Below are 26,054 nucleotides of genomic sequence, written 5' to 3' on the forward strand. Positions count from 1 at the left end.
AATAACAAAGCTGGGGACTTTTCATGTTTTTGTTTTTTTTTAATTAAGACTTCTTAAAGAAGTTTTTCTTTGCAAGCTCCTTTGACTACGATGTCCTGGATGACTGAGAACCTTCACAGACATATTTTTTTTATTAATATTACATAAAAGCAGATGAATTAGACTATTCTGTTGTTTCTGGAGTTACATGAGCAAAATGTGGATTTGGATATGGTGTGCATTTGTAGATGTTAAAACATGATATTTGGGATGTTGCTTGGACTAGAGTCTTTGCCTTGTACACTGAAAGTCAAACCTGTCAGCGCAACATAAAAATCATCCTTAAACTTTTTGAAATACACTAAATGGATTTCAGATGGATTTCAGTTTGCAGAGTGGAACTCCGCCAAGACTGATTCCTGGTTCTGATTTTGCCCGAGAAGGCAGCTCAGTTAAATTGAGGCCCAAAGTTGAGTCACATTAATTTAGGAGTGAGGCCTGTCGGGTTTGACCTTTCCTTCCAGCTTGGCACGGTGAGTCCCCAATCCGTATGAGGCCTGTGTCCAGCTCGCATCCACAGAGGCTGATCACTCACTCAGGTCCTGAGGAGACCAAATCAGATTACCAACACATCTCTCCCACAATCTACTGCGACAGGATTGCCCTGCAGGCATGGCTGAAATGGATACAGCAATATACAAGAACCATCCAGAGGAAAGTGTGAGGATGGAGAGAGATGGGGCCAAAGAGAAGAACAGAAGCTGGGGGTAGGGAGGGAGTCACACTGTTGTAAGCGCGGCAACAATGTGATTTAATTGATTCCATGCCACCTCATCGGTTTTGATTAAAATTAAATGAGCGTCTGTATGTTTGAAAAGGTTAAAACAAATTGAAGGTGGAAATCACAGCTGGTAATCACAGTTTGTGTAACAGCGGGCTTTCAATGAAGAGGCCGCTCTCCATCGCTCATTTCTGCCTTGTCTGTGCATATAAAGCAAGACTGTGCATTTTTGTGTTTCTGTAGATGTGAGAACAAAGTAACCAAAATTGTATTAAGACTAAAGTTGCATTTAGTGGTTGTTCTCTGCTGAGATTAGGTGAGGAGGATCACACAGTTGTGCTAAAACGTAAGGTAAACGTAAACAGTTTCACCAATCAGTTGACAGATCAATATGTACCAAATGATAAGTGATTATAATCTTCTTTTTTTTTTGGAAAATTCCAGAAATTCTTAAATGATAAAAGTGGACACATTCTTTCAAGACATGCAAGGATTTTATTTTATTTGCATAAATATTTCTCTGATTCAAATAATTTAAACATTTAAATCCATAGCAAGTGTAATCAGAAAAAAACCCTGAATCATACTATAGATATCCATAGCTTAAAAAAATCATCCATGTTGGCCAGTAATGAGGTAAATCTTACAAACATGCACAACAACATTTATCCAGTTTTATCAGTACATGCCTGCCTTTAATTCCTCCCCTAGTTTAAATCTCATTGTCTAGCGCCAACATCAAAGTAAGGTACAGTCAAAATAGACACAAGGTATTTTCACTCACATAGGCAAGTGGGTGAAGAAAAAAGGCACACACAACAGAACTGTAATGGGTAACTACTGACACCTTGTGGTGATTTGGGAAAAACAGCAGTTCAGCTGTAGCCTGTTTATTGCACTTATGCCTTAATAGAAACAAAGTCTATGAAAGTCATTACAAGTTTCCTCTGTGATGAATAAAAAAAAATGGCAAAGAGGATTGTGTTCTTGTTTTATTTTAAAAATAACATTTTGCAGTGTTAACAAAAAGCAAAACATAATTGCAATACAGCCCACTAAATAAATAACAATGCCTCTAGTTAATCGGGTCTGAAAGCATACCCCACTGGAATATGCTGTTGTGTAGAAGCACCGTTGCCTTTTTGCTCACAAATTGCCCTATTTTCAGTGGTTGATTTGCTTTAGTAAACTTAAAGCTGCACAGACGTGGTGCTGTCTCAGCAACAACAATCTTCAGTAGAAATGCAAATAGATACACATGCAAAGCAAACTTCTGGCTAATTATACAGCTGAGTTACAAGTTCTGTGTCCCTGAGCACCGAGGGTGGGAAAAGTGTAATGCACAGCATCTATGCTCACTGTAGACAAAATTTTAAAACAGAACATATCTGGGTTGCTTACAGTACTCTAATTATACTGTAATAAAGAAGCACAAGGACTCTTTGCTTACATTTAAAATTTGTGTTGATTTGGCAAGATTTCCCACTCGGTTAAAGAAAAATTACAAAGACAAAGGATAAGGTGCACAAGGCTGTGCTCATCTCCGTCGGTAAAACCCAGCAAAAACCACAGTGATGACTGAAGAATAGGTGTAAACCTTATTTAAAACAATGACCAGTTTTCAGACATATTGTCCTGCTATGATGCACCCCATCTGTGTTTCGTGTCATAGCAAAGCATACACAAAAATACACTGACAGAAAAAATTTGGGGTAAGTTGCTTTTTATCTATAAGGCACTAAAATCGAAAATGAAAGCTTTCTAAAACTATAAAAATGCAAGCGCTTCACCATATATGACCATTGCTGTTGCAGTGACTTGAATATGCTGACAAGACTGCAACAGCCTTGTATTTATTTCTCTTTTCAGTGAAGTCAAATAAAAGTCACAGTTATGGTCTGTCTCAGTCATCTTTTTTGTCAGATGTGCTCTCCTCTGGTTCTTCCCCTGAACTGGGCTGACCAGCAAGTTCCAGATCACCCGGGTTTGCTTCTTGGATAGCTTGATATCTCTGAAGTTCCAGATAGGTGGTGAAGAGCTTGGCATACTCAGGATGGGTTGCAGCAAATTCTTGAAATTCATCTAAAGAATCAGAACAGAGAAAAATTACAGGGTGCTGTACATGCAATAATAATGAACTATTTTTTGAACAATTTAGTCAGTCTGACCCAGGGCAGCTGTGGCTACAACTGTAGCTTGCCTCCACCAGTGTGTGAATGTGAGAGTGAATGAATAGTGGAATTGTAAAGCGCTTTGAGGGTCTCGAAAAGTGCTATATAAATGCAATCCATTATTATTGTTATTATTATTTTATTTATTTAACATTTTCTTGACAAAATATCACCAGGAATCAAATAAGAGGCCTCAAGACATAGCGGGAGTTTTGCATTAGGCTTTTCTCTTCAATTAGAATCTACTTACTGAAGGTAATGAAACCAGAGCCATCGGCATCAATCGCTTCAAAAAGTTTGGTCATGTCTACATTTGACACACCCAAAGCAGAGAACAGCAGAGCAGTAAACTCGTCATGGGTGACTTTCTCATCGTCATCTGTGTCAAAAAGCTGCATGAAAGATAATAAAAAGTGAGAAATGAGTAACGACTTTCAAGAAAAAGGTTTCAAAATGCTCTTGGACGTTACACGAAGCAGGAGAAAGTACGTTTTGATTAGTAAGTTCAAATTGCATCTGACTTTATGGCCAGCAAAATGTTCACAGCAGACACATTGTTAGCCTGACATTATGCAACCTTCTGTGAATTGTATGCTGCCTTTGTTCTTGCTATACTAAAGCTGCTGCTGTGCACAGACAGTAAGGGCTGGGCTGGTTGGTTTTATCTTAACATTGGTCATTTTCTGCATTTAGCTTATTCCTTTTGCAAAGTGTATATGCTTTTTATATTTTGGGGTATATATTTCATATATAAACATCATATATATTTATTCATAACAGTTGCACTGTTTATACTTCTCACAATTTGTCACAGATTACAGTTTAAGCATCTCAGATATATCCTTCATATCTACTAGTTTATCATGATAGAGTGATAAAACTACTATCAACAGGAAATGCATGATGCAATAGAAGTAGCATATTAGGTGTACAGAAGGGTATTTATACAGAAATGTATAAATACCCTTGAAGGTCATTTGCCTTGCAAAAACCATAGTAGTGCTACCTTGGGCGAGTCAATAAAGGAGCTGTTGTAATTTTTCTTGCTTCACTCCAAGAGATTTGCATAATATTCAGCCCCTAATATGAACACATCAGTATGAGAAATGTATTTCTGTCTCACCTGGAAAGCCATTTTGAGAACATCCTCAGTGTTAGATGGCCTACACAGGATATTCACACCGATAACATATTCTCTGAAGTCTATAGTGCCATCTCCATTCTAGAGAGAGCGGTCAATTAGAACAGATGAGCTGTTAAATGTAAAGATTATTATGATGGACAGCATTTAATCATTTATGGTGCAAGCGCTTGTTGTCTGCTGTTATTTGGTGTCTGGTAATAGTGATAATACTATTTGATTAAGTCTTCACTACTATAGTGATTTGATAACAAGTTTATGAACTGCATATGATACAAGGTAACATTCAGTTTTTAGTAAACACATGCTCTCTGACTCATGTTGAAAGTGATGAACTCAGATAAGAGAACAGAAAGTATGAAACTCAGTAGCTTTCCCCCTCCACGGGTGCAGCACTGTGACACAGAAATGTGTTGGATTTTTACTTCATTTCACAAACCCTATTAGAACTTTATAAAAATAAATATAAAAGGTGTTTTATTTTTTAAGGGTTTGCAAGCAAAGTTTTTCTAAAGTGCCTAAACTTACATAAATACTACAGCTATCAGTAAAATGAACTTCATTATTTTACTGATCATTCACATTCAAATGTGTCCATCTAATAAATGTCATTCGCTTGGCCAGGCCAAATACTGGCTGTTTTAAAACCTTGTGAAGTGGTGCCACGCCACGGCGATATTTGAAAAGGGTAATGTTCAGTTGATTTCAACATATAATGTTTAACAAATATTTAACATACAAGTTTCTCACCCTGTCAAACAGTCTAAACAGATCCTCGAGGACTGGGCTGACAGGAAGCTTTAAGAAACTGGCAAATTCCTCAATAGTTATGCGTCCCCCCTTACAGGCGCTGGCCATGGTTGCAAAACCGTCAAGTTCCTTCCTTATATTGTCCCACTTCAGACTAGTTGAGCCAAACATAACGGTGACAGGTTATATCATAATCAACATTCAATTCAATTCAATTCAATTTTATTTATATAGCGCCAAATCACAACAAATGTCGCCTCAAGGCGACATTTGTTGTGATAAAATAAGAACCCTTTGAAGGTGCATTGGTCAGTACTAACTGCAATTTTTGGTAACGCTCATATTACATGCTCTTACTTGAGTTTGCGACTAATTTTAGTGAACTCAACCAAGCCAGCCTCCATCGGAAGTGTGAGTTCACCAGCTGAGATCATTAAGCGGCAATCTTCATATGTGTGGTCTGTCACAGGAACGCCTAAAGCTCTAAAAATAGAAGGTTTGCAGACATTTAATCAACTCATTATAGTAGTCAAAGGAGGCACACAAAGAGCAAAGCAATAGCCAGATTCAGTGTGCATGGATATAGACCTAAAGACAGTAAACAATGCAAATTTAGTTTGACAAATTGCACTCACTCTCCAATACTGACCACTTGTTTATTTTCTTATCAGCTTAGTAGCCTTGCTACACACTATATTTATGACTTCTTTAAACATTTATACAGTACTTTTACTTTCTATAGTAAATTGTTCCACTTTGCATTTGAGCAATATGCAATGTGGTTTTGCACAGAACCTCTTTACGAAAAGGCAACATAAATTGCTTTACATAATACATTATACACTTGAGACTAATGAACACTTACTTGGCCATAGTTTCTCGTACTCTGTTGGCAAACAGAGCGGGGCTTTTCTTCTCTTCCTCTGTGGGGATATGAGGTGGGAGGAACTGGGAAGCGTGTAAACAGAAGAGAAGTGTATGAGAACAGTCAAACAAAAAGTACACTTAAACCAAAAAGGAAAATAAAAACTCCTGGTAGCCTTAGTTTAAAAGAGTTCTTTTGAGTACATCATATATCCAAAACAACTAAAACTCTTTAAACGACTGCATGAGATAATGTTATTATACAAACACTACGAGAAATCAGAAAATCTCTTACCTCAATTTCTACTGTTGTGTAGAGCTGGCACAGTGTCAAAAGCAGAAGTGTTTTCCTGCATAATCAAAAAAAACTGTTATACATTCTCATTCATTAGAACTACAGTGTTGTAAAAATAGGGCAGCCATATAATTGTGCCATAATTATGTTTATTTTCTGGGAAAAAGTGACAGTTTACAAATGCATGCAATTTATAAATATGCATATTTAGACATGCATACTTATAGATCGAGTGATGTATACTGGAAGAGGCAAAACTCTATAAAGCATACTCACGACTTGAATCCTTGCCATGTCCAAGTCACTGTATCCTACAGAGAAAAAACACAAGTATATTATTCATTCATTCCTGAATCTTTAACATTGGTATAAGACAGTTTGCACATAGGACTGTGTCATATCATATTATCCACTATAACACTGGTATAAATTTTAAAATCATTTACAAATATATAGGAATGTCATGCTTTTAGGTTTCCTAGTGAACACAATGATGAGACAAGCCCACAATCCTCACAAAAATCTGGAGGGAATTGAAGCTTTGAACTGCTGAGCCACAACCAAAAAAGGTAAAAGATTTAGAAAGTAAGTCGTTCTCCAATAAAATGAAACTATCATAAAAAAAATTTGTGAGCAAATCTACAAATCCAACAGGGAATCCAATATATACATTATTCCTATAGTTTTGCACTACATCACTGAACAGATATTACTGGCTGTGTATGTATATGTATGAAAAATGAAAATCTATTACTGTCACAACCCTACTTACCAGTTTGTTAGGATACCTCAGGAGCACAGGCTGCACAGGAACACCAGGAATGAAGGCACCTAAAAGTGGCGTGGGGAACAACAGGTATTAAAATAAAAAACCACACAGCGTGTAGTTAAACATGAAGTGCATAGCTGTAAAACTATATAATTTCACTATGACTTCTCCATTCTCTCACCACATACAGAACCACTTTTATAGGCATCAGTTAACAAAAAGTTAAAACACAAACCACATCCAATATTGATTAAATGGAATAACGTACCAAGAAGCACTCTCTGTTGTGAAATCGATGTATTAAATGGATTTGATTTATGTTAAGAGAAAATACTAAATGTTCTATAATACAGTAGTAGATCTAAGTTGTGCATAGTAAAATGTTGTTATCTTTTTTATTTGCATTTGACATGCTGATAGAAATTAAACTAATGATTACACTACACAAAATGTACATTTTATATCTTACCTTGTTTGAACGTGATAAGACATGAGCGATTTGTACATGTTCCTTCTGGAAATATAAGAACCTGAAAGAAAAAAAAAGCATCCTTGCTGAATGGTAAAATAATGCAAAGATTGCTTTTAAAGTAATCTGAGTCAACACTGAATACAATTTTGCTCCTTTGGAAACAAAGAATAAATTCATATAAAAGTCATTTTTATTGAGAATGACTGTGCAGTGCCAGACCTGTGGCCACTGGCCTCCTGACTTGGCTCTCTTGTTAATCTCGTTGATTGTGTTCTTCCGGGAGTCTGGGTCTGTTCTAGATACCAACACTGGCTGGAGACTCCGAAGGAACCCTAAAGAGAGAACGAAAGATTAATGGTAATGAACATACAAAAGAATATAGTAATCTTGATCATATTTTCCACTAATCTGGTGCACAGGCTTTGGTTATTTGCATTCGTTTGTAAGTGTTAAATAAGACAGAGTGATATCACTGTTTAACAAATCACATGTGACAGATATGAAATGAAACGAGTTACGTGTTGTTATTACTTTTAAAAAGATGGATGAAAAGGCTTATATTAATCAATGTCTTAGCTCGTGTTTACTTCATAGAGTGCATTTGTAAATTTTACTTACAATAACAAGGATTTATGTCAACGACAACTCCAAAGTACTGGACTAATTGATACCCAGTACAGGCAGCAAGTAAGGTGATGACATTCCATTGTATATATATTACAAGCTCTCCCACATTTCATAGAAAGTGGGAAACTGTGCATTCAGATGAAGGCAGATGGAGATGGACTATCACAAACACAGTTTGTCCCTACTTTCCTGTTCGAAACAATCATGCAAAAAGTATCTTACTGCCAAAGATGGGTGTGGCGAGGTTCTCGACACGGGAGACAGTGGAGGGCAGGCCAGCTACAACGCAGACAATCCCATCAAAAAAGGTGGAGTGGGGGGCCACAGCCAGGATGGGTGCGTCATGGCTGCTGGCCTGCTTACCCTTGACCACCACTCGAAAACCCATGCTGAAGAAGTAAGCCCTCCCCAAGGCAGCCATCACTCTTTGACACAAAAATCTGGAGATAAAAAAAAATATTTAAATTGCTGAATTTTTGTGAATGAAAAAAAATGTGAATGGGAAGTGACTGTCTATTCTACACAACAGTGCAAGAATCTTTGCATGAGAAAATCCTTTACATAAAAAGGGCTGGTATAATATTTTTAATGGGTTTATTTAGACCTTCTTTGTTTATCGGCTCAATATATTGACTGATGTGTTGTGGTAACAGGATGCGTTTCACAATTTCGTGCTTTTCTTTAACCTTAAAGCGCAAAGTATGTTACTGTTGCCGATTGCTTCCTCAAAAAATGTAGAAAGGAAGGAAGGGGTGTTGCTATGGAGTCAGAGATACAAAATGATGAATGACATTATGAACTTAGTTTCACATACTTAATATGAAACAAATTAAGAGAATACAAACATGAATATTTAAAGATACATTAATCAATCAGCTCTTACTGTAAAAAGTTTTAACGAATACTATCAGTCAAGTTATTATGGTTAAGTTTCACTTCCTTTATTATGCAGTGTGGGCTTATGCCCTGCTTTAAACTATCATGTCACACTTTCTGTGCTTCTGAGCAATATGTCACAGGCTCCGAAAATAGTATACAGCCTGTAAGCTGAAGGATGGTTCATCATTTTACTAATGCAAACAAACTATCAAGACGTGGTCAGTGGTTAAAAAACCTGTGGTTCGACAAAGCTGGGTGGCAATTTTCACTGGTATCTGCAATACAGCATAAATTCATTGATATAAAGCTTTGTAGTAACAGCCTAACCTTTGAAAACTTTTAACCACTCTGAAATTATTAGAGTCTGTCAAAAAAAAAAAAAGACAAGATTACAAGATTTCAATAGTTTAAGCTTATATTTTTTTTCTTTCACAGAGGAGTGAAAGAAGCCATTTACGTCCACTGTGAGCGACCATCTTTGAACAGAGGCGGTGGTTTACGACACCAACTCTCTGCCATCTATAATCCAGTTTTGAGTTCCCTCCCCAGACACCTTAACGCCCACTCACATCCTGGGCCATCTGACCTCAGGAATTCGCATGATAAGGTGGGGCCAGGTTTCACAATGAGCTCACCTGAAACCCTGGCTGACTGGGACCCACACCCAGTTGCACACCTTGGCTCAGGCGATTAGAGGATCATCAGGGGGTCCTTTTGTCCCTCTGTGGGGGGACACTCCCACTAGGTTTAAATCTGGGACTCCCCACCATTTGACCTTAGAACTGAAGAAGCTTCTCGGATGAGAGGTGAAACGTCTTCAAGCAACTTAAAGAAGTCCAGACGCTTTTCTTTGCAAGCTCCTTTGACTAGACTACAAAACTAATTGTCATTTTCAGACTATATGTACAGACATACTGTCCAGTGGAATGAGTCCTTTTCATACAAGATATAAACAGATATATAAAATTATTATAATTATAATGTCTGTTATTACTTTTAGACGTTAGAGGTGAACAAAGTGTCTAAATCATACTTTTCAGTTCCCCTTAACCCCCCACCACCGACTACTTCCTTTCTGACGGAAACTGAGGTGAGGTATTGCTTGTGAAGAGGATATGATCTAGAAAAGCATGAGTCGACATGAACACAAGTAGCTGCTAATTCATTATTACAGGAACTATTATTTTTTTGGCATTTTGTGCTTCTGTAAAGCATATGAGCGAAAACTGACTTTTTATCCTTCTTCTCACCTCAGTACAATTGATTACTTTTGCAAAACTTAAAGCTCAGTATGTTTATTGTTTGATAGATATGTTCAAAGCGTTTAGTAGTAGTAGTTCAATTCACTTCGACAGATGGTGATAAGATGGCGTGCAAGGTGAATGCAGTTGCTTAGCAAACAAAATGTCTGCAATAAAAAAGGCAAATGGGTTACTGATGTCCCAGATTAGCCAAACAGTAGGCCAAACTCACTTTTTCTGGGCAACCAAGTTTTAAAAAAATAAATAAGCAAAAGATCATTTGCAAGTAAACAAAACTGATGTCAAGAATAAGCTAAATATATTATTATTGTTTTGCTCTAGGTGTGATAAAGTCGTGGCCAACTCTGAGAAAGACTGGATGTTACTGGTATCCATAGTTACCTTCTCCATCCTGTGCTTGGCTCCACAGCTCCTTTCAGAGGTAGCTTGAAGGTGACAATGACAGACACTGGCCATAACACCATCAGAACCAGGGTTATAAAGATAGCTCGAAGAGGGACCAAGAAAATTCCCAACAAGACACACTGCAGGCAGAGGAGTACATTTATGCACATTAATTACAGGCCCAAACCTCCATGGTGTTCAAGTCACTTGCTGCCTGGCTGAAAATCGACCTCCCACCTAGCAGAAATATGCACGAGCCTAGAAATCCACATTGCTGGAAAGCATTCTAGAAAGCTCCCAATGGCTCAGTCTGTTGTGCTGCATAGGAGGCTTTACAAGCTGATTGTCAAAGCCGTGTTGGAGAAGATTACAGGCCCTGGATACAGCAGCCTGAGTGCACTATGTCACACTATGAAACACTGTTACCAAACGAGCATTCTTCAAAATCCTGCCTTTGTGCAATCTCTTAAAAAAGCAGAAGAAGAAGAAAAAGAAAAAGAAGAAGAAATACTCACTTTAATTATAGCAGCGTTGCTTAGTTTGGTGTCTTGGACAAACGGGTTGATGACCGCAGGTAAAAGCAGAGATTGTTGCCTCGGCAAGGCACTTACTCGCTGCGGTGGCATCGTAGTCCAGTGAGCGAAATGACAGGCGGCTGATGTTCTAATTTGTAGCCCCGTGATGTTACCATCTCACTTCCTCAACAGAGAACCTGTTCTCATTTGCTGCTGAGCCAAACGGTATCAAGCGCGAGTTACGACGAGTACAGAACTCAAGCACGCGAGAGCAAAACCGGTAGCTTCAAGCTCCACCTCCGCCGTGCGTGCTGTGCAGTGGGGAATTAAAACTGTTAAGTGAGTGTTTGTACACTGTCACTACATTTGCAAGGTAATGACGTTAAACAGTACCCTTTCGACAGTATCTAAAATATAGTGGTATCCCATTTAGATGCCTCGAAAAAAATTGGTTCAGATAGGGAAAGATTAAAATTGTCTCGTAGGCTGTGTGCTTTGATAAAATAACACTGGTTAGGACTCCCGGGGGAGTAAATGCTAAAGAAAGTTAGGACGATCGCGGTGTCACGAGCAAATAACTGATTTGATGCAAAGGCTATACATTTATCATAAATGTCCACAAGATGGCATAGTTTCATAACAAATTATAGTCTTTGCAGGGGTTTAGATAAAGTCCGTTTGCTCTATTCAATGAATTTTATATCTGATTATTTTAAAGTTAGCCCGCTTGTTACTTATAGAACCTTAAAATTTAAAGAAGTACCAGCATTACTATATATCATAAAGATGAACTCTATGACAAAGCAATACTGGTGTAAGTTCATAACACAAGCATTATAGATCTACTTTTACCACTAATGTGTTGCAAGAGTATGTATGCAGTGCACTAACGCAGCTCAGGTATATGATCTCCCACTTTTCTTTTTTGGTACCTAGCGGATAAGGATCACATATCATGGCTAATCATTCACAATTTTGTAGATTTATTATATTGACCATCTTTATTGATGACAGTGCAAAAAGCATAAACAAACCATCACAAGGAAAAAACATGTAAAAAAAGATAATTAAGCAATACTACTGCGGTACTCTTGTCATGGTTCCATTATGCATGAAACTTATACAGCCTCTAGAGGCAACCTGTGCCATTAATCTTTCTGTACCATTAGTGTAGGGAAATGTAACGTGGAGTTGACACAGGAATAATTTGGTCTTCCTATTGTGCCACTCCCTTGTATAGTCCTAAACAAAGTGCTAACCAAATGAAGGATAATGTGTCTGGGAATACTACTTTTATACATCCAGAGGATACTAAGTAGTCCGATCAGACATAGTTATACAGAATATAATGTATATAGGACTATATGCAAAAAGCGACCTCTAAAAGCACCATTTTCGGTCACATTGTGCAAATTCATTCTTTCAAATGTAGTGCACAACAATGAGAAAAGTAATTAAACAGATACAATTATAAAACGGCACTTATTACACTGAAATAATTCTAAGCCAACATGATTTCCTCATATGGTGTTAAAGAAATCAAATTTGTATAAAAAGGCAATATTGACCAGCACACTGCATTTAAAGCAGTGTGGACATACCTGATGTCTGACTTGGAAAAAAAAAAAATCTATAAAATAATAAAAGATGGGGTGCATATTGTAATAAATCTGCATAACAGCATAACAAATAAAATGTCAAAGTCACACAGAAATGTAGCAAATATCCAGTTGCATATGTTCAGCCTACGAAGAAGGTTCAGAGGTGGCGTTCTACAAATCTGGAGACCGGTTATACAGGCTGCAGGAAAGCGTGCAGAGTTGCCATGATAGAAAAATTACAACAGTTTTCACTGCAGCGACCTTAAGTTGTGTTCAATACTACAATAATGTCCTCATGAGGCTCAAGAGGTCACCATTACACAAGTTAGTTGTGAGACATTTTGGAAATGTTCAACATCCGAGCCAGTCCTTTGTGATTTCACCCAACTTCACGATCTTCAAGCTGCTGTCTTCTAGTTTGAAATAGTGGTTGCCTTTGAAGAAGTAGCTGTAGTCTGTGAAAGACAAGCAGAATACACATTCTTTATTAAATTTGCTCGAGTCAAACAAACTACCACGCAATAACAGTGAAATAAACAAGCTTCTGTAGAAGCGTGCAAGAATTAAAATACCCGATCAGAAGCCAAAGTCAAGCCTCGCGTTCTCTGAATTATGCTAAGGAGGAAGTACACAGAGGTGCCTCTGTAGAGGGTGAAAGACCTTCTTTATATAAATATGTTTGTTTACGGTGTGGGGAAGGGGCTATGTGACACTTACAGCACTGTCTGTATGTTAGGAGAGAAGCAATGAAAAAATCCCTGGTTGCTTGCCATAGGCAAAAAATTGCTAACCACCTCTGACCTCAAGTATACATGGCTGACAGTGAGAATCTCAAAAGATATTTACTGTTGGTCTCACATTAAAAATTCACCATTTACTTCTCATAGTGGCTGCAATGCACTTTGCACCAGCAGTAAAAGTAAGTGTAAACTAACCTGTGATATTCACTCACAAAAAATGCAATAATTCTGTCATTATAAAACCACTGATCACTCCCTGACTTCAGAAATACTCCCTATGGTCTATTTGCCTTCCTGACATTCTTTGTGTAGCCAACTCCTCTAAACACTTTTTTTTTTTTTGCCTAGAAGGCGTCACTGTTTGCTCAATTCTGGTATATGAGGAGTTTTACTGACAAAGGCAGAGTGCCAGACTCACTGATAGAGCTGACTGGATTTTCCTGCAATTTTACCAGAAGGAATGCTGCTGTGCAGACAGTAATCACACACATAAAAACACTAGTGTCGTTATCAGAGCATAGCAAAAGTTGTGTGGCATATTCTTGGCATATTGGAGCCATGGCTCTAGAAGCGGTAGAGTCAGGAAGTTCCCCATTTGCTCAGGACTCCAATATTTCAACAGCTATTGAAGGCTTTATCTGGTACAAACATTCACGATTCCCAGAAAATAAGATCTTTTGGGGAACCTGTGACTTTTCCTACCATAGTGAGGTCGATTCATATTTTCCAGTCAAATGTCTTGATATTCCTTTGGCATGGGCTGCCATGAAATGTAGCGGAATCAAACTTCTCCTCCTTAGTTTGAGCTGTTCTTTCTGTTTAGTACTAATTAAAATATGACAGTGTTCTAAAATGATATACCTATGAAACCTTATACTCATATATCGTTTTCAGTGGAAAGAACTAAAATGCTCTGTAACTAACAAAGTTGTAGGTGTAGCTTTTTATCCTTTTCCCTAAATACTGCCATATCTTGCTTGAAATCAGTTTTGCTTGGAAAGAGTACAGCAATGGCACAATGGTATGAATCATACAGCAAATTCATTCACATACTAATAACTGTTCCTGCCATATTTTGGTCAGATTTACTTGTTAAAAGTATTATTTTACCAATGCCATTAAGACTGAAGGCAGAGTCAATGCCATCTGGGATGCCATTCCAGGAATCCGCAATAAGTTTTGGGAAGCCAGAGTCCATTGTCTTGCTGGTCTCATCATATCTGTAAACACACAACAATGAAATCACATCTGAGGTTTTACATATGACATCAATAGCATTAATTTAGCACCAAACAACTCTATGCTGTGCCAAAAATATGTAGTGTATTGACATTTTTGTCAGAGAATGCCTTCAGAGCTTTAGTAGCTAATCTGACCATCAGTTTCATAAACTGTTGTTCCTTTCTTGCATCATTTAGAGAAGAGAATGGAAGTAAAAGAAGTAGAGTAACAATCCAGACTGTTAACTAGGTTGCTCCCATACCCAAAGAATTTAAAATGGTTTTTTTTATAATACACAGTCCTTTTATCAAAGTACAGTTGCTGCTTTGCTTTGCTCTCTGTTTTAGCCTGTTAAAAATTGGGTGTGTGCACATCAGCCAGATAATGACTAATATCATTGCTATTTAATAACATAGGACGTTAGTTAGGGCAAACTGTTCTGGCTGCATTGTTATTATGATTTACTCTCGGTTACTCAAGGTTTGTGGCTGTAAATGCACTAAAAAGTCAATTTACAATCGGAAAGGGACTGTGGACATGGCCAGCATGCTGTACCTGTTTGTTTAGGTCAAAGAGCCTGCAGACCAGTGCAATATGCACAATAGAAGTGAGATAGCCATTATTTCACTTTTTTTTTTTTTTAAAGACCCTCTGTTGTTGAATGACATTCGTTGGTTTGCATCTTATAAAGTGGATCAGAAACACATGATGGCACTTTCCCAGATAAAACAAAAGTCCGCAGCACTACGGCTTCATATGTGCAAAAACTACAAGCTGTTGAGTTACTACAACTGCAACAGTTTATGACCTCAATTGCAAGAGCTAGGTCGAGTCACACGGGGCTTTTAATTACATTAAATGCAAATCTTTGCACAAACTTTAACTCTCCTTACCTCCAGAATTTGTCTCCAGCAAAGAAGTAAGTCTTCCTGTTCTTCCTAAAGTTGAAGGCAGCATCGATTTGCTGCAGGTCAGTGGGGAGGCCAAGGCTGGACAACCTTTTCGGGTAGCCTGTCTCCAACTGATCAGCTCTATACATCCAAATTTCATTGCCTGGGAGAGAAGAGTAAGATAAAAAGAGAACTCACTTTTAGGATACATACAATATGTTATTCTAATGAAAATCACTAAACTTTTAAATCAACATTTTATCATTTATTCTTGTGTTGTCCTCGGGATTCCCATATACTTGTTTGCCATTCACCTAGGGGTCATTTTTGACCCGAGGACAACACAAGGGTTAACTCTATGAACCAATTTTGTAGTGAGATAATAAGTCGAGCATTTACCAAACCATCTTAATGTCTTTAGAGTTGATGGATATATCGTGTAAGTCTCATCAGTATTCAGGAAAGTTGTCATATTTGTAAAATGTTGTGAATATTTCATAAACCACTAATAAGTATGCTGGAAGAGTCCACACTGCACTTAAGAGTGTTTGGCCTACATTCCGGTGCCTCCTAAAGTTTCAGGTAATAGAAATGGCTGACCATTAGGGGAAATGCATCCAAGTGGTAAAATGGGGAAGACACATCTTCATTACTCATTAAAAGTAATGCATCTGTTTCCTTCATCACCTTATAAGTGCGGGGTTAATATTAAAACAGATCTAAAAGTGCATTTTTCAAAGTCTCTTGCTTTCCTCAGAATACCTGCAAAGAAGACTGTTTTTTCCTCTGGATTTTCATAGGCAGCATCTATCTTGGCAGGCAGGTCAGGCCAGTAGGTGGCCACTAGCATTGGTCCATTGGGTTTGCTTCTAAAGTTGACTGACCTGAACAGGAACCTGCAGAGAGAGTGGGAGGATGAGTTAGACAGGCTAGGGAAGAAATAAGAGTGAAGAAGTAAGAGTGAAAGGAACCGAGGGGGTGATGAGGAGGTGTAGAGAGAAAGAGAGAGAAAAAGCATGTGTGTCTGTGTGTATAAGAGATCGGGGTTTTAGTGCAAGTGCTTCGCTGGCCGAGCCAGCCACAATGGTCTGATTCATGAGCATCTGGTTCTCGTTAGGACTAAGGCTGCAGACGCCAGCGGAACAAGACCCATCTTGCCCGGATTTCCAATACACAGCTGCGCAACAATAGCAGCTTACCATACTCTTTTCCACTGACCTATTTTTTAGACAGACAAAGATTTGCCAAAAACAAAGATCAGTTGTCATAATGATAAAGTGAAGATGAGAATGAAACTTTACAAACAAGCATAAATAGAAGTGCGCATACATAACACTTGCCCAAAGTTACATTTGTCAGGATGAAAGATGAGACATATTCCAGTCTGAACTAACCATCTACGAATGTCATTATTTTATTTGTGTTCTTGCAGATCAGTTTGCTGTTCATGCACTAACAATATCCAGAGGGTTTTCAGTCTGTAGCAGAGCCTTAATTTTATCCTTTCCTCCCTCTCTTTTCTTCCAGTATGCACTCAATAAAAGGAAAAACAAGATCTGCCTAGGGGTGGTAAGGGGAATACGCGTACAGAAAATATTCCAGTGATTTTTCTAAAGCACTCCTGTTGTTTTAGATCTCTGAGTCTGTTTTATTCTTTTTTTTATTTACCTGTATTTTCATACAGGTAATTACTAATAACCCTAACATCTGAAGTAGATAATCCATTGATCTTGGATTTGTTCTTAACAAAGTCCTGTTTGAACTGTGTAAAAATACAGGTTGATGATTATGACAATGCAACTGGGCTTTGTGAGAAATATAAGTTTTTAACACATTGATTTAAATGGCTCAGTGTACTGACCCACATTATAAGTTTGCCTAAAATGCATTGTGGAAAAGGCATTAAAATTGTATAACAGAGCAAAAACAAAAAAGAAGATAGAAAGAATTTCACAACTGAGGAAAGAGTAACAATAGTATCTGTCAGGGAAGCTGGAAAAAGTACACCAAAGTATTTCTTTGAGGGTTATGATGGTAAAACAAAAAGTTTGGTTTGTGGGGTTTAATGCTACATCCTCTCAGACACGGATTGTGGTGTACACAAAAAAGGAAAACATTCGACATTCACAAACCAGAAGAAAAAGAATAAAGTAGATGGAGAACAGATCTTTATCATTTTTGAGTCTAAATGTTTAAAGTGCACCAAAAAAGTCAGAAAATAATGAAACATTCAAATGCAAAGTTCAGTCACAGGTATTTGGCAGTGTTTGTGAGGCCTATTGTATTTTTATACTGTCATTATCTTTAACTACTACCATTCAACAAAAGTGCTTCTATAAAACAGCAGTCTTTCTTAACTGTTTTTCACCAGCCTCTGCACAACAGTCACAAAAATCTCCACTGGTTTTACGCTTCAGAACAGACCTAACCAGCAGGTTGGCCAAACATTTTCTATAAGTCAGACTTTCTAAGTACCTTCTCCTTAAGCCTCGAGACAGACAGACCCACTTATATGCTGAGCTCAGGGAGTGCTGCAAGTATTACTCATTGCGTCACGTTAAGATTTGTCTCACAACATAAATATGCTGAGCTAACAGAATGAGAGATTCCACTTTTACAGTGGGAGAGTCAAGTGAGCTTAGCCCCAGAGCCCAGAGGGTACAGCTCTTTCTGTAAAGCTATAAAACTTGGCGTGTACCAGAGCTCTGCAGCATACAAGTTTGACATGCCCTTCAGGCAACTTATGAAATTGGACCAACAGGCCTGTACTAAAACTTTACCGATCCCAGATTTCAGTGAGATATACTGTTTGTTCACTACAGTAACTTCATAATATTCTGTCCTCATTTTCCCACAATGATCTTCAGAATAACTTTTAAACTTTGCTTGATTACATTTTCACAATCTTTCACAAAATTCACATCATATTGAATTAAATGTGTTTGAAAACATCACACAACAGCTTAGATTAGTGCACAATGGTGCTAAAAAAGCTGGCAAACAGGATAAAGTCTAAATATGCTACAGCTCAGCTAAATATCAGTGTAACATATGTATATGGAACTTTTAGCCACCTTAAGCTGAACCAGTTTGCTCTGAATACCATCTCTTTGCAAAATGACAGTTTAATCATCTGTTACATTCCACCCAGGTAGGTGATGCTTAGCACTGCTGTCATCCTATCATTTAGACACAATGTCATTTCTTTTTTAAGATATTATTTTTCCATGGCTTTATTTAAACAACGGTGACCTGAGAGCCGAGGTATGTCGGAAACTTGTTCTTGCCTTTACATTAATGTGACTGTGTGCATTTTCAGACTTCAACGATGCTTAAAGTGAAAATAAAATTTTCACTAAAATTTTCACTTTTTTTAAAGTGAAAATAAAATTTTCACTTTAAAAAAAATTGTCCCAACAGTTAAATAAGATGTATAATGTTTCAGATGGAAGAAAAAGATCATTTCGGCTGACTTGATGACCAACAACTGATCCAAAGTTTCATGGTTCGCTGCACACTCTCTGCTAGAGCCACAGCAAGGTGAAAAATATTGTAACTCAGTGAAAAAAGCCAAGCTAACTGACTCTTGAGTATTTTGCTGATGCATCTACTCTTAGCTGATTTCCAAATGATTGTGACAGGATATGCAGCTCTTAACGTTGAAATTATAGTGTTTGTGTCAACAATGTCAACAGCTAACCCATCATTTGTTTGTCCTAACAGTTCCTTTTTGTAACATGCCGCTGGGGTGAGCTCTTTGTAACAGACTTCAGCTGTTGCAATGAAACTGTTCATCTTTCTACGGGAAGTACCCTGACTCACAAAGACTGTTGACCGAACCACAGGACTTTATGCAACTTCTTTTCTACAGAGTCAGCCAGCAGACACATAGTAAACCTACATGACTTTGGATTCACTGGCGCCGGTGGAGAAGAGGAGTGTAGACTGTTTATGAATGATGACTACTTTGGTTGTCACTGCGTGAGTAGAGGGATAGCTTGTTTTCAACTCTTACTAATTGTCATATCACAAAACAACAATATGCCCATAATCTTTAAGTGGCACAAGACTGTAAAAAGAGAAACCATAATTAACAAGAAACCTCATGTCAAACTGTTGTTGTTTGCAGTGATGTGATTGTGAAATCCAGTTGGTGCAGGCTGCTGTGTTTCAGTCACGCAAGACGATACAGCCTGAAGCAGGCAATTTAATTTTCTTTATCGCTCTTCGCACAGATCACAGGCAGGAAATTTAACAGGACTTTGGCAGTGCTTTCAGTGTTCACAAACTCAGCCTTTACATCACATTTAAGACTCAAAAGAGCAACTGGGAACATTACAGCTTGCATATCTAGAACACTTGCCTGGGCTTCAGACTTTTCTTACATTGAAGTCTTTTTTTTTTTTTTTAAAGATACATGAAGTTGCTAACTGAGATGATTACCTGTCTTTGAAGAAGAATGTTTCTCCTCTGATCTGTGCTACAGCATCAAAGATCACTGGCTCATTACAGATATCCATTGGAGTGACAGGACCCTGGGTTGGAGGCAAAGGCTTGTCTGTTGGCACACCTGTTGTCAGATTTACCACAGTATTTATTATTTAAAGGGGTCTGCAAATTATCCACTGACTACACAATCATTTTCCCAGGCACTTATTGGTATTAGACTATATGTGGCATTTTTCTCTCACCATACAACTCCTGGATGCCTTTGATGTCATCATTGGAGAGCCTGAAGTCTTTAGTAAAAGTGTAAACAGGGGCCATCAGTGCACCGGGGTCCTGGGAGTGCTCCAAACCAAGAGCATGACCAAACTCATGGGCTGCTACCAGGAAAAGGCTGTAGCCTAGAAACAAGTTCGTTTAAACAAATATCTATTATCTTTCCACAGTAAAAAAAAAAACAAAAAAGAAAAAGATAGATTCAGTGTCTTCCAATCCGCTGGATCTTGGGAAAAATATCCCCAAATACCACTGGCAAATTCTTTTACCTTGATCAGGACAGAAGCCCCATTTGCGGTCATCATCGTAACTCTTGGTGGTAGCGCACCACATTTTGCCATCGCTGCGTCCAGAGGTGGTGCAAGATTCATAAGTGTCTCCCAGGAAGGTGAAAGGGAAGGCACAGGGGCTTCCATCTGCATTGCCTCCCACTGTTGACATTGCTGGTAACAGCAACAAAATGCAAAACAGTAAATGCAAAATATGCACTGAATTCAGTTGCTTAATTATCTTATAAATTTACTATGCAAAGTGATTTTTTTTTTCTTTCTGGAAAAGTTTGGGTTATTATGAAATGAGTGCAGATGATGTTCAGAAATAGCATGATGAAAGCAGCTGGCACAACACACACGACATCAATAACTAATCCATTAGGCACACAACCAAAATGCACCCATCCAATTTGATTTTCTTTCAAAGAGAGATCATTTTCAGTCTGGCAAGAGTGGTTTTGTGTTAGAAAGAAAGAAAGAAAGAAAGAAAGAAAGAAAGAAAGAAAGAAAGAAAGAAAGAAAGAAAAAAACAGTATAATTTCTTATTCGGTACAAGTTCTCACACAGGACTCTGCAGCAAAGCTTCATCCCTAATCAAATATAATCAGATGAAAGCACCAACGGTAGTACCTCTCCCTGTATGCCTTTCTCCCTACCCCAGTACCTCAACCCTAAAACAAGCCCCACTGACAGAATGGAAAATAGGCCCTGCTACTGCACATTAAAATACTTTTATAGCTATTCAGCCCACCACGAGCATAACCAAAAACCGCAGCTGCAGAATTCCTGTAGCCCAACATATGGCAAGGCACTATGCACTGCTCATCAAAAAAAAAAGCACCGCTAGTGAAATATTTATTTAAGTGTTATTGCATAATGAAGACCGTGACCACTATGCACACCTAAGTGGACATCAACTCGATGTGATTATCTTTCATTTTGCTATATGTTATGTGAATAAGACACAACACATGACACACCACTTACCAGTTTCAGGGCAAAAGCCATACGTTTTGTCGCGGTCATAATCCTCAGTAGTGGCACACCAGCGGTAACCATCATCTCTGCCCTCAGTGGTGCATCCATCATACTTTTCCCCCTGAAAGTTGAAGGGGAATTTACATGGAGCCCCTTCTGCATTTCCACCCAGGGTGAAAAGTACTGCAAATCACAAACCAAATGAAGTTACAGATGGCCTAATAAAATTAAAAAACAGAAGAATGTAAAAACAAATACTAACTAAAATAAGAAATTCAATTGTAATACAAACCCCTTGATCACTAAGTAGTGATGTAACACAAGGGAACACAATAAATAGGTACATTGAAACTGTTTTTTTGTTTTTTTTACTTCTAAAGTTTAACAAAACAGAAAACTCCAGTGCAAACAGGCCTTACTCGTGTTTTTATCACATAAAATGACTTTGAACATGTGTATTTTGGCAGTTAGTTGTAATAGCATCTGATCATGTTAGTACCATGGACAGCAACATAACAGAGATAAACAAAATGTTTGACAAAGCCTCATGTTGTGAAGTGGGGCAGTAACTTGGAGAAGAAATGTTCCACAATTCACTCCAAATAAAACAAAATTTAAAAAAAAAGCATTTTCCTGGCCAACCTACTTTCTTCATGTTCAAAAACAACAGAACAGCTTTGAGTATAGCTATGATGTGATATTAAGTATTACTTTACCAGTACTGAAAGACTAATTAAATGTTTTGTTTGGTTCAATAAGATCCAAGTAGGGCATATCACGCTTAAGGTCATGTGGGGCCACAAAAATCACAAGTTTCAAAAGCAAAATGTTCAAACAGACATCACAGCTGCTATGTCAAACGTATAGTATATGCTTTAACAAAAAAGGGACCCACTGGGTAGGCTTACATTCATGAGGGCAGAAGCCATATTTGCCATCTTCTTCAAAGTTGTAAGTGGTGGAACACCATAGGAAACCGTCATCACGACCCTGAGCTGTGCAGCTGTTGTACTCAGTGCCCATGAACAGGAAAGGAAATTTACAAAATTCGCCATCAGCATTGCCAAATTTCGCCTTCACCACTGTAAAACAAAGAATGCATACATAGATACATACTTATGTATAGAAAGGGGTGAAGATATATGAATATTTGCTCTATGGTGCTTGATTTCATTTCATGATGCTTTCTCAATTCACTATAAAACTTTGTAGCATTAGTTTCACACGTGTTTAGAAGCTAATTTTTGTAATAATAATAGCTAGCAAGCTAACATAACATAGCAAGCTTCAGCTTCCTGGAAGTTAAAGCAAATACTGTTGTCTAGAATTTGGAAAGCAGTTTCAAAGTAGGCTTTGAAAAATGTCCAACCAAACTGTATAATGCAGGGTACAAATGATTTGTATGTAACAGTATGAACAACAAACACATATTGAGAAAATAAAAGTTCATCCAAGAGATCCTCATCTGTTCATCTGTTTAAGACTAGCACCAAGAGAAATGGAAAATAGGTTTATAGATTATTTCCACACAAATTAAATATCCAGACATAAGGATGTTAAAAAAGGGGAAGTACTTGGGAGTAAAACTATCTGGGTCAATGGATGCGAATACAAATGTGTGCAATAGAGGGTTTTTTTTTTTAATTTAGCTTCCAGATGGCTGTAGTTTGATATGATGTCAGGTGCCAGAAAAAGATGCTTGGAAAATAGCATCTGAAAGTTATATTAGTTTCTACAATTTCAAATTCTCACCTGACAAAGTTTTAAATTAACTTTACATAACAGTCTAAGCAAAAAATGAAGAACTAAATAAATTAAGAAATCGACACTGGTGGTTTTGCTGCATGCACTTTTTGTAACTAGCATTCTTGCATTACCTTGCCCCTCTCCAAGTGTCCACTGCTCATCATCATCAAAGTGTGAGTCTCCACCAATTCCTGGGCCTGGAGCAAAGGCATGAGCCAGGAGGCCATCCTTGCCATCAAAGGGGTAACCATCTCCATGCTCTATTGATGACATCATTAACCAATCAAAACATGTATACTGACTGCTTAAGACACGATGTGACATTTGTCCATGTATTCAAAGATTTCTGTTTCTGAAGCAACAATTCCACGTCTTCTTCAGTGGCCAATTTTCGGTTGCGTTTCCCTATAATTACTAGATTCTTTCTGAATATAGTCAGCTGTGACCAGACAGAATGTGGGTAAATATCAAGTGGTTATTTTAGCTGGAATGTTTGGAATGACCTGGGTTAATACCATAATCCCCACTGTCTTTAAAGAATTCCTAAAATACAGGATGGCGGGGTGTAGAGTCACTTTGAAAAGAATGTTACTTTAAAAAGGTGTATGTTTTTGCTCCTTCAGCATTAGTCTAGAACTCGGTGAGCTTCTGTTTAAATATTGACTTGTGCTAATTATTATAGGAACATTCTTAGAATTTTATCCTGCGGTACAATCTCTTTATTCTATTACAAAGATGTGGCAGATCCAATAAAAGGAGTATTTTGAGGGCTTACAATATGCGTATTATTATAAAACAAACTGATATATTTCTTTATTAATTGTAATTCTCATAAACCCACCTGGGTACAGATGTACAATAGTTTTCAAATAACAAATGGAATATCTATATAGTGTGATGTTTATACACATAGTATACCATTGCGGCCAAAATTAATCATGATGTCAGCTTCTCCATCCATGATGCGAGTAAAAGTGAGTGGCGTGACATCACTCCATACTTTGAAGGCCCTGAAGAAAGCATCATTTATGACTTCTTCATCCAGATCGGGAGTGTAACCCAGGATTCTACAAATTGAGTAGAACAAAAAAAAAAAAAACAAGTATGACTTGAATTGTCCAATCAGGACAATCTGTGAGTGTTGCAAATTCTCCTTTCTTTACCAAAGATCATGGAAAATAAAGAGGCCAATATGAGTAATCTTTAAAAGCACCTCCTGAAACAATGTTCAGCCGCAAACCCATTTGTATGCCTGTGTACACAGTCCTTTTCCTGAAAACAGTCTAAGATCTCATAGTTGTTATTGTCTTTGGCTTCCAGTCTTTCTTATAAACACACAGACAGAGAGGCTGGAATAATCAGAACATGCAAAACCGCTGATATAAATAAACTACATCCACATCATAGTAAACCTCAAACAGAATGAAAACAAAGGACCTGACACATACTGTGTAGGAATGCTGGTGTTAGCGAGACATAAAGATGCAAGCACTTCAAGACTGTGTGGATGGGGGTAGTGTGGAATGGAGGCTGTGGAGAGGGTGGGGTCGGTTTTAGAGGGTCAGACTGGGGCAAATATGTCTCAGTACAACAACTTTGATTTATGGGCAATTGTTAAAGCAACAGATTTTTAAAATAGTGCTGTGCAGTAAACGGTTTCCTAAAGTGCAGCATGCCAAGTAACTCGAAAGCTATTAGATCACACCCAGTGGTAATGCCATAACCATTTTGCAGGCCAAGCTGATTAAACCCTCCGCAATTGTTTGAGAACTAATTTGGAGTCACAGTGGATTGGCACTCACTCCCATTATAACATAATCCATAGCCTCTCTAATCATGTGTGTTATTGTTAATTCTCTGACCTGTAGGTGACGTCCTTGTTCTGCCATTTGGGTTTTCTGTGGAAGAAGTTATAATTGGCCACATCTGGGACACCGCAGCGGGGTTTTTTCATGATCTCTACAGTTTTGGCATCAATCTCTCCAGTTTCTTGCAGAGAAAAAAACTTTTGCATTTTCTTCAGGGTATCCTTGAGCACCATAAGATTACATCTGTCTTGTGGGCATCCATAAAACTTGTTTAGATAATGCTAAAGTTTGGATAAAAACATAAAATAATAGGTTAGCGTTCTTAGGGTATCTTTATATAAAATTAGAGCAATAAGAAATTAATAATGTGAAAACTACTCCTGTTCATTTCTGGTACTCCAGGGGTAAAAACAGTTCATTGCTGTCTGACCTACTTAGACATATCGTGAGGGGAAAAAAGACAGAAACTTACCAAAGCAACTTCTTTGTCTGTTCTGGGGGTATCGTCTCCGGGAAACCTGATAATAGGAGAAGGACGAGCATTTACTGTTTGGAACGCGATGAACTGAAGCAAAAACAATTTGAGAAGACTCCGACGACAACTGAATATCGTCGGAAAGCCCATTTTCTCTGGTTAACAGTATATCTTGTGCGGTAAGTGTCGTTCGCAGTCCTTTCAGCCCGTCAGCTTGTGTTGCTTCTGCTCCTCAGCAGGATTTTTTTCTCCTTAACGGGACATCCTGCACCTCGGGTCTGCGAACTTTCTTAGTTCTGCTTGCACATGCACTTTTTCCCCGACGCCTTCTGCGCAGTCTCCAGGTTGGGAAAGAAATGGGGACGAACCAGCAAATCAAATGCTGAATGATTCACCGACTACAGTTCTTAGTCACCCGCTTTTACCAGAAAACGTCTACAAATAAATAAAATGTTGTTTTTTTTTATTGTTTCTTTTATCTTTTTTTAAAGAGTAGGATAATCATCTAGAGGCGAAATTAACCAATTTTGGGCCAAGCTGACCAATTAAACCAATGAAGACCTTCTGCTTTTTAAGTGTGTATTTCTTAAATTAATATGTGCAGATTCCAAGATAAACTATAACCTGTATGCCAAGAGGTTTCAGCATATCGTTTGACTTTTTTGTTTGTTTGGGAATGATCTTTATGATTTTTCTTTCCAAACTTAAAATC

General features: G+C 37.9%; 2 protein-coding genes across 2 annotated transcripts; both read right to left on the bottom strand.

Moving 5' to 3' along the window:
• Positions 1-1,260: 1,260 nt before the first annotated feature.
• lpcat2 (lysophosphatidylcholine acyltransferase 2) lies at positions 1,261-11,743 on the bottom strand. The gene is made up of 14 exons (XM_085135196.1): positions 10,890-11,743; positions 10,372-10,514; positions 8,072-8,289; positions 7,442-7,554; positions 7,220-7,280; positions 6,754-6,812; positions 6,258-6,292; positions 5,982-6,036; positions 5,688-5,770; positions 5,180-5,305; positions 4,823-4,976; positions 4,055-4,153; positions 3,182-3,323; positions 1,261-2,842 (listed from the first exon to the last, which is right to left on the bottom strand). Exons 1-14 carry the CDS (start codon positions 10,998-11,000, stop codon positions 2,664-2,666), a joined length of 1,578 nt encoding a protein of 525 aa, XP_084991322.1. The 5' UTR covers positions 11,001-11,743; the 3' UTR covers positions 1,261-2,663.
• A 112-nt stretch (positions 11,744-11,855) lies between these two features.
• Positions 11,856-25,679, bottom strand: mmp2 (matrix metallopeptidase 2). Its single transcript, XM_085135070.1, has 13 exons — positions 25,340-25,679; positions 24,922-25,148; positions 23,978-24,126; positions 23,191-23,319; positions 22,222-22,395; positions 21,323-21,496; positions 20,333-20,506; positions 20,033-20,188; positions 19,785-19,911; positions 16,104-16,237; positions 15,345-15,504; positions 14,341-14,450; positions 11,856-12,945 (listed from the first exon to the last, which is right to left on the bottom strand). Exons 1-13 carry the CDS (start codon positions 25,490-25,492, stop codon positions 12,842-12,844), a joined length of 1,971 nt encoding a protein of 656 aa, XP_084991196.1. The 5' UTR covers positions 25,493-25,679; the 3' UTR covers positions 11,856-12,841.
• Between the last annotated feature and the right edge of the window lie 375 nt (positions 25,680-26,054).

This window comes from Neolamprologus multifasciatus, chromosome 1 (assembly GCF_963576455.1).
Source record: "Neolamprologus multifasciatus chromosome 1, fNeoMul1.2, whole genome shotgun sequence".
Taxonomy (NCBI): Eukaryota; Metazoa; Chordata; class Actinopteri; order Cichliformes; family Cichlidae; genus Neolamprologus; species Neolamprologus multifasciatus.

What these genes read in the sequence shown, in the direction of transcription:
- mmp2 (XM_085135070.1), bottom strand. Translation starts at nt 25,492, where the DNA reads ATGGGCTTTCCGACGATATTCAGTTGTCGTCGGAGTCTTCTCAAATTG. An exon ending in TGGCTTTTGCCCTGAAACTG is followed by an intron (nt 20,507 to 21,322) that starts GTAAGTGGTGTG and finishes TGCTGTTACCAG; the next exon opens with CAATGTCAACAGTGGGAGGC. An exon ending in CTTCAGTCTTAATGGCATTG is followed by an intron (nt 12,946 to 14,340) that starts GTAAAATAATAC and finishes TGTCTTTCACAG; the next exon opens with ACTACAGCTACTTCTTCAAA.
- lpcat2 (XM_085135196.1), bottom strand. Translation starts at nt 11,000, where the DNA reads ATGCCACCGCAGCGAGTAAGTGCCTTGCCGAGGCAACAATCTCTGCTT. An exon ending in CAGGAGGCCAGTGGCCACAG is followed by an intron (nt 7,281 to 7,441) that starts GTCTGGCACTGC and finishes TTTTTCTTTCAG; the next exon opens with GTTCTTATATTTCCAGAAGG. An exon ending in ACACAACAGTAGAAATTGAG is followed by an intron (nt 5,771 to 5,981) that starts GTAAGAGATTTT and finishes CACGCTTCCCAG; the next exon opens with TTCCTCCCACCTCATATCCC.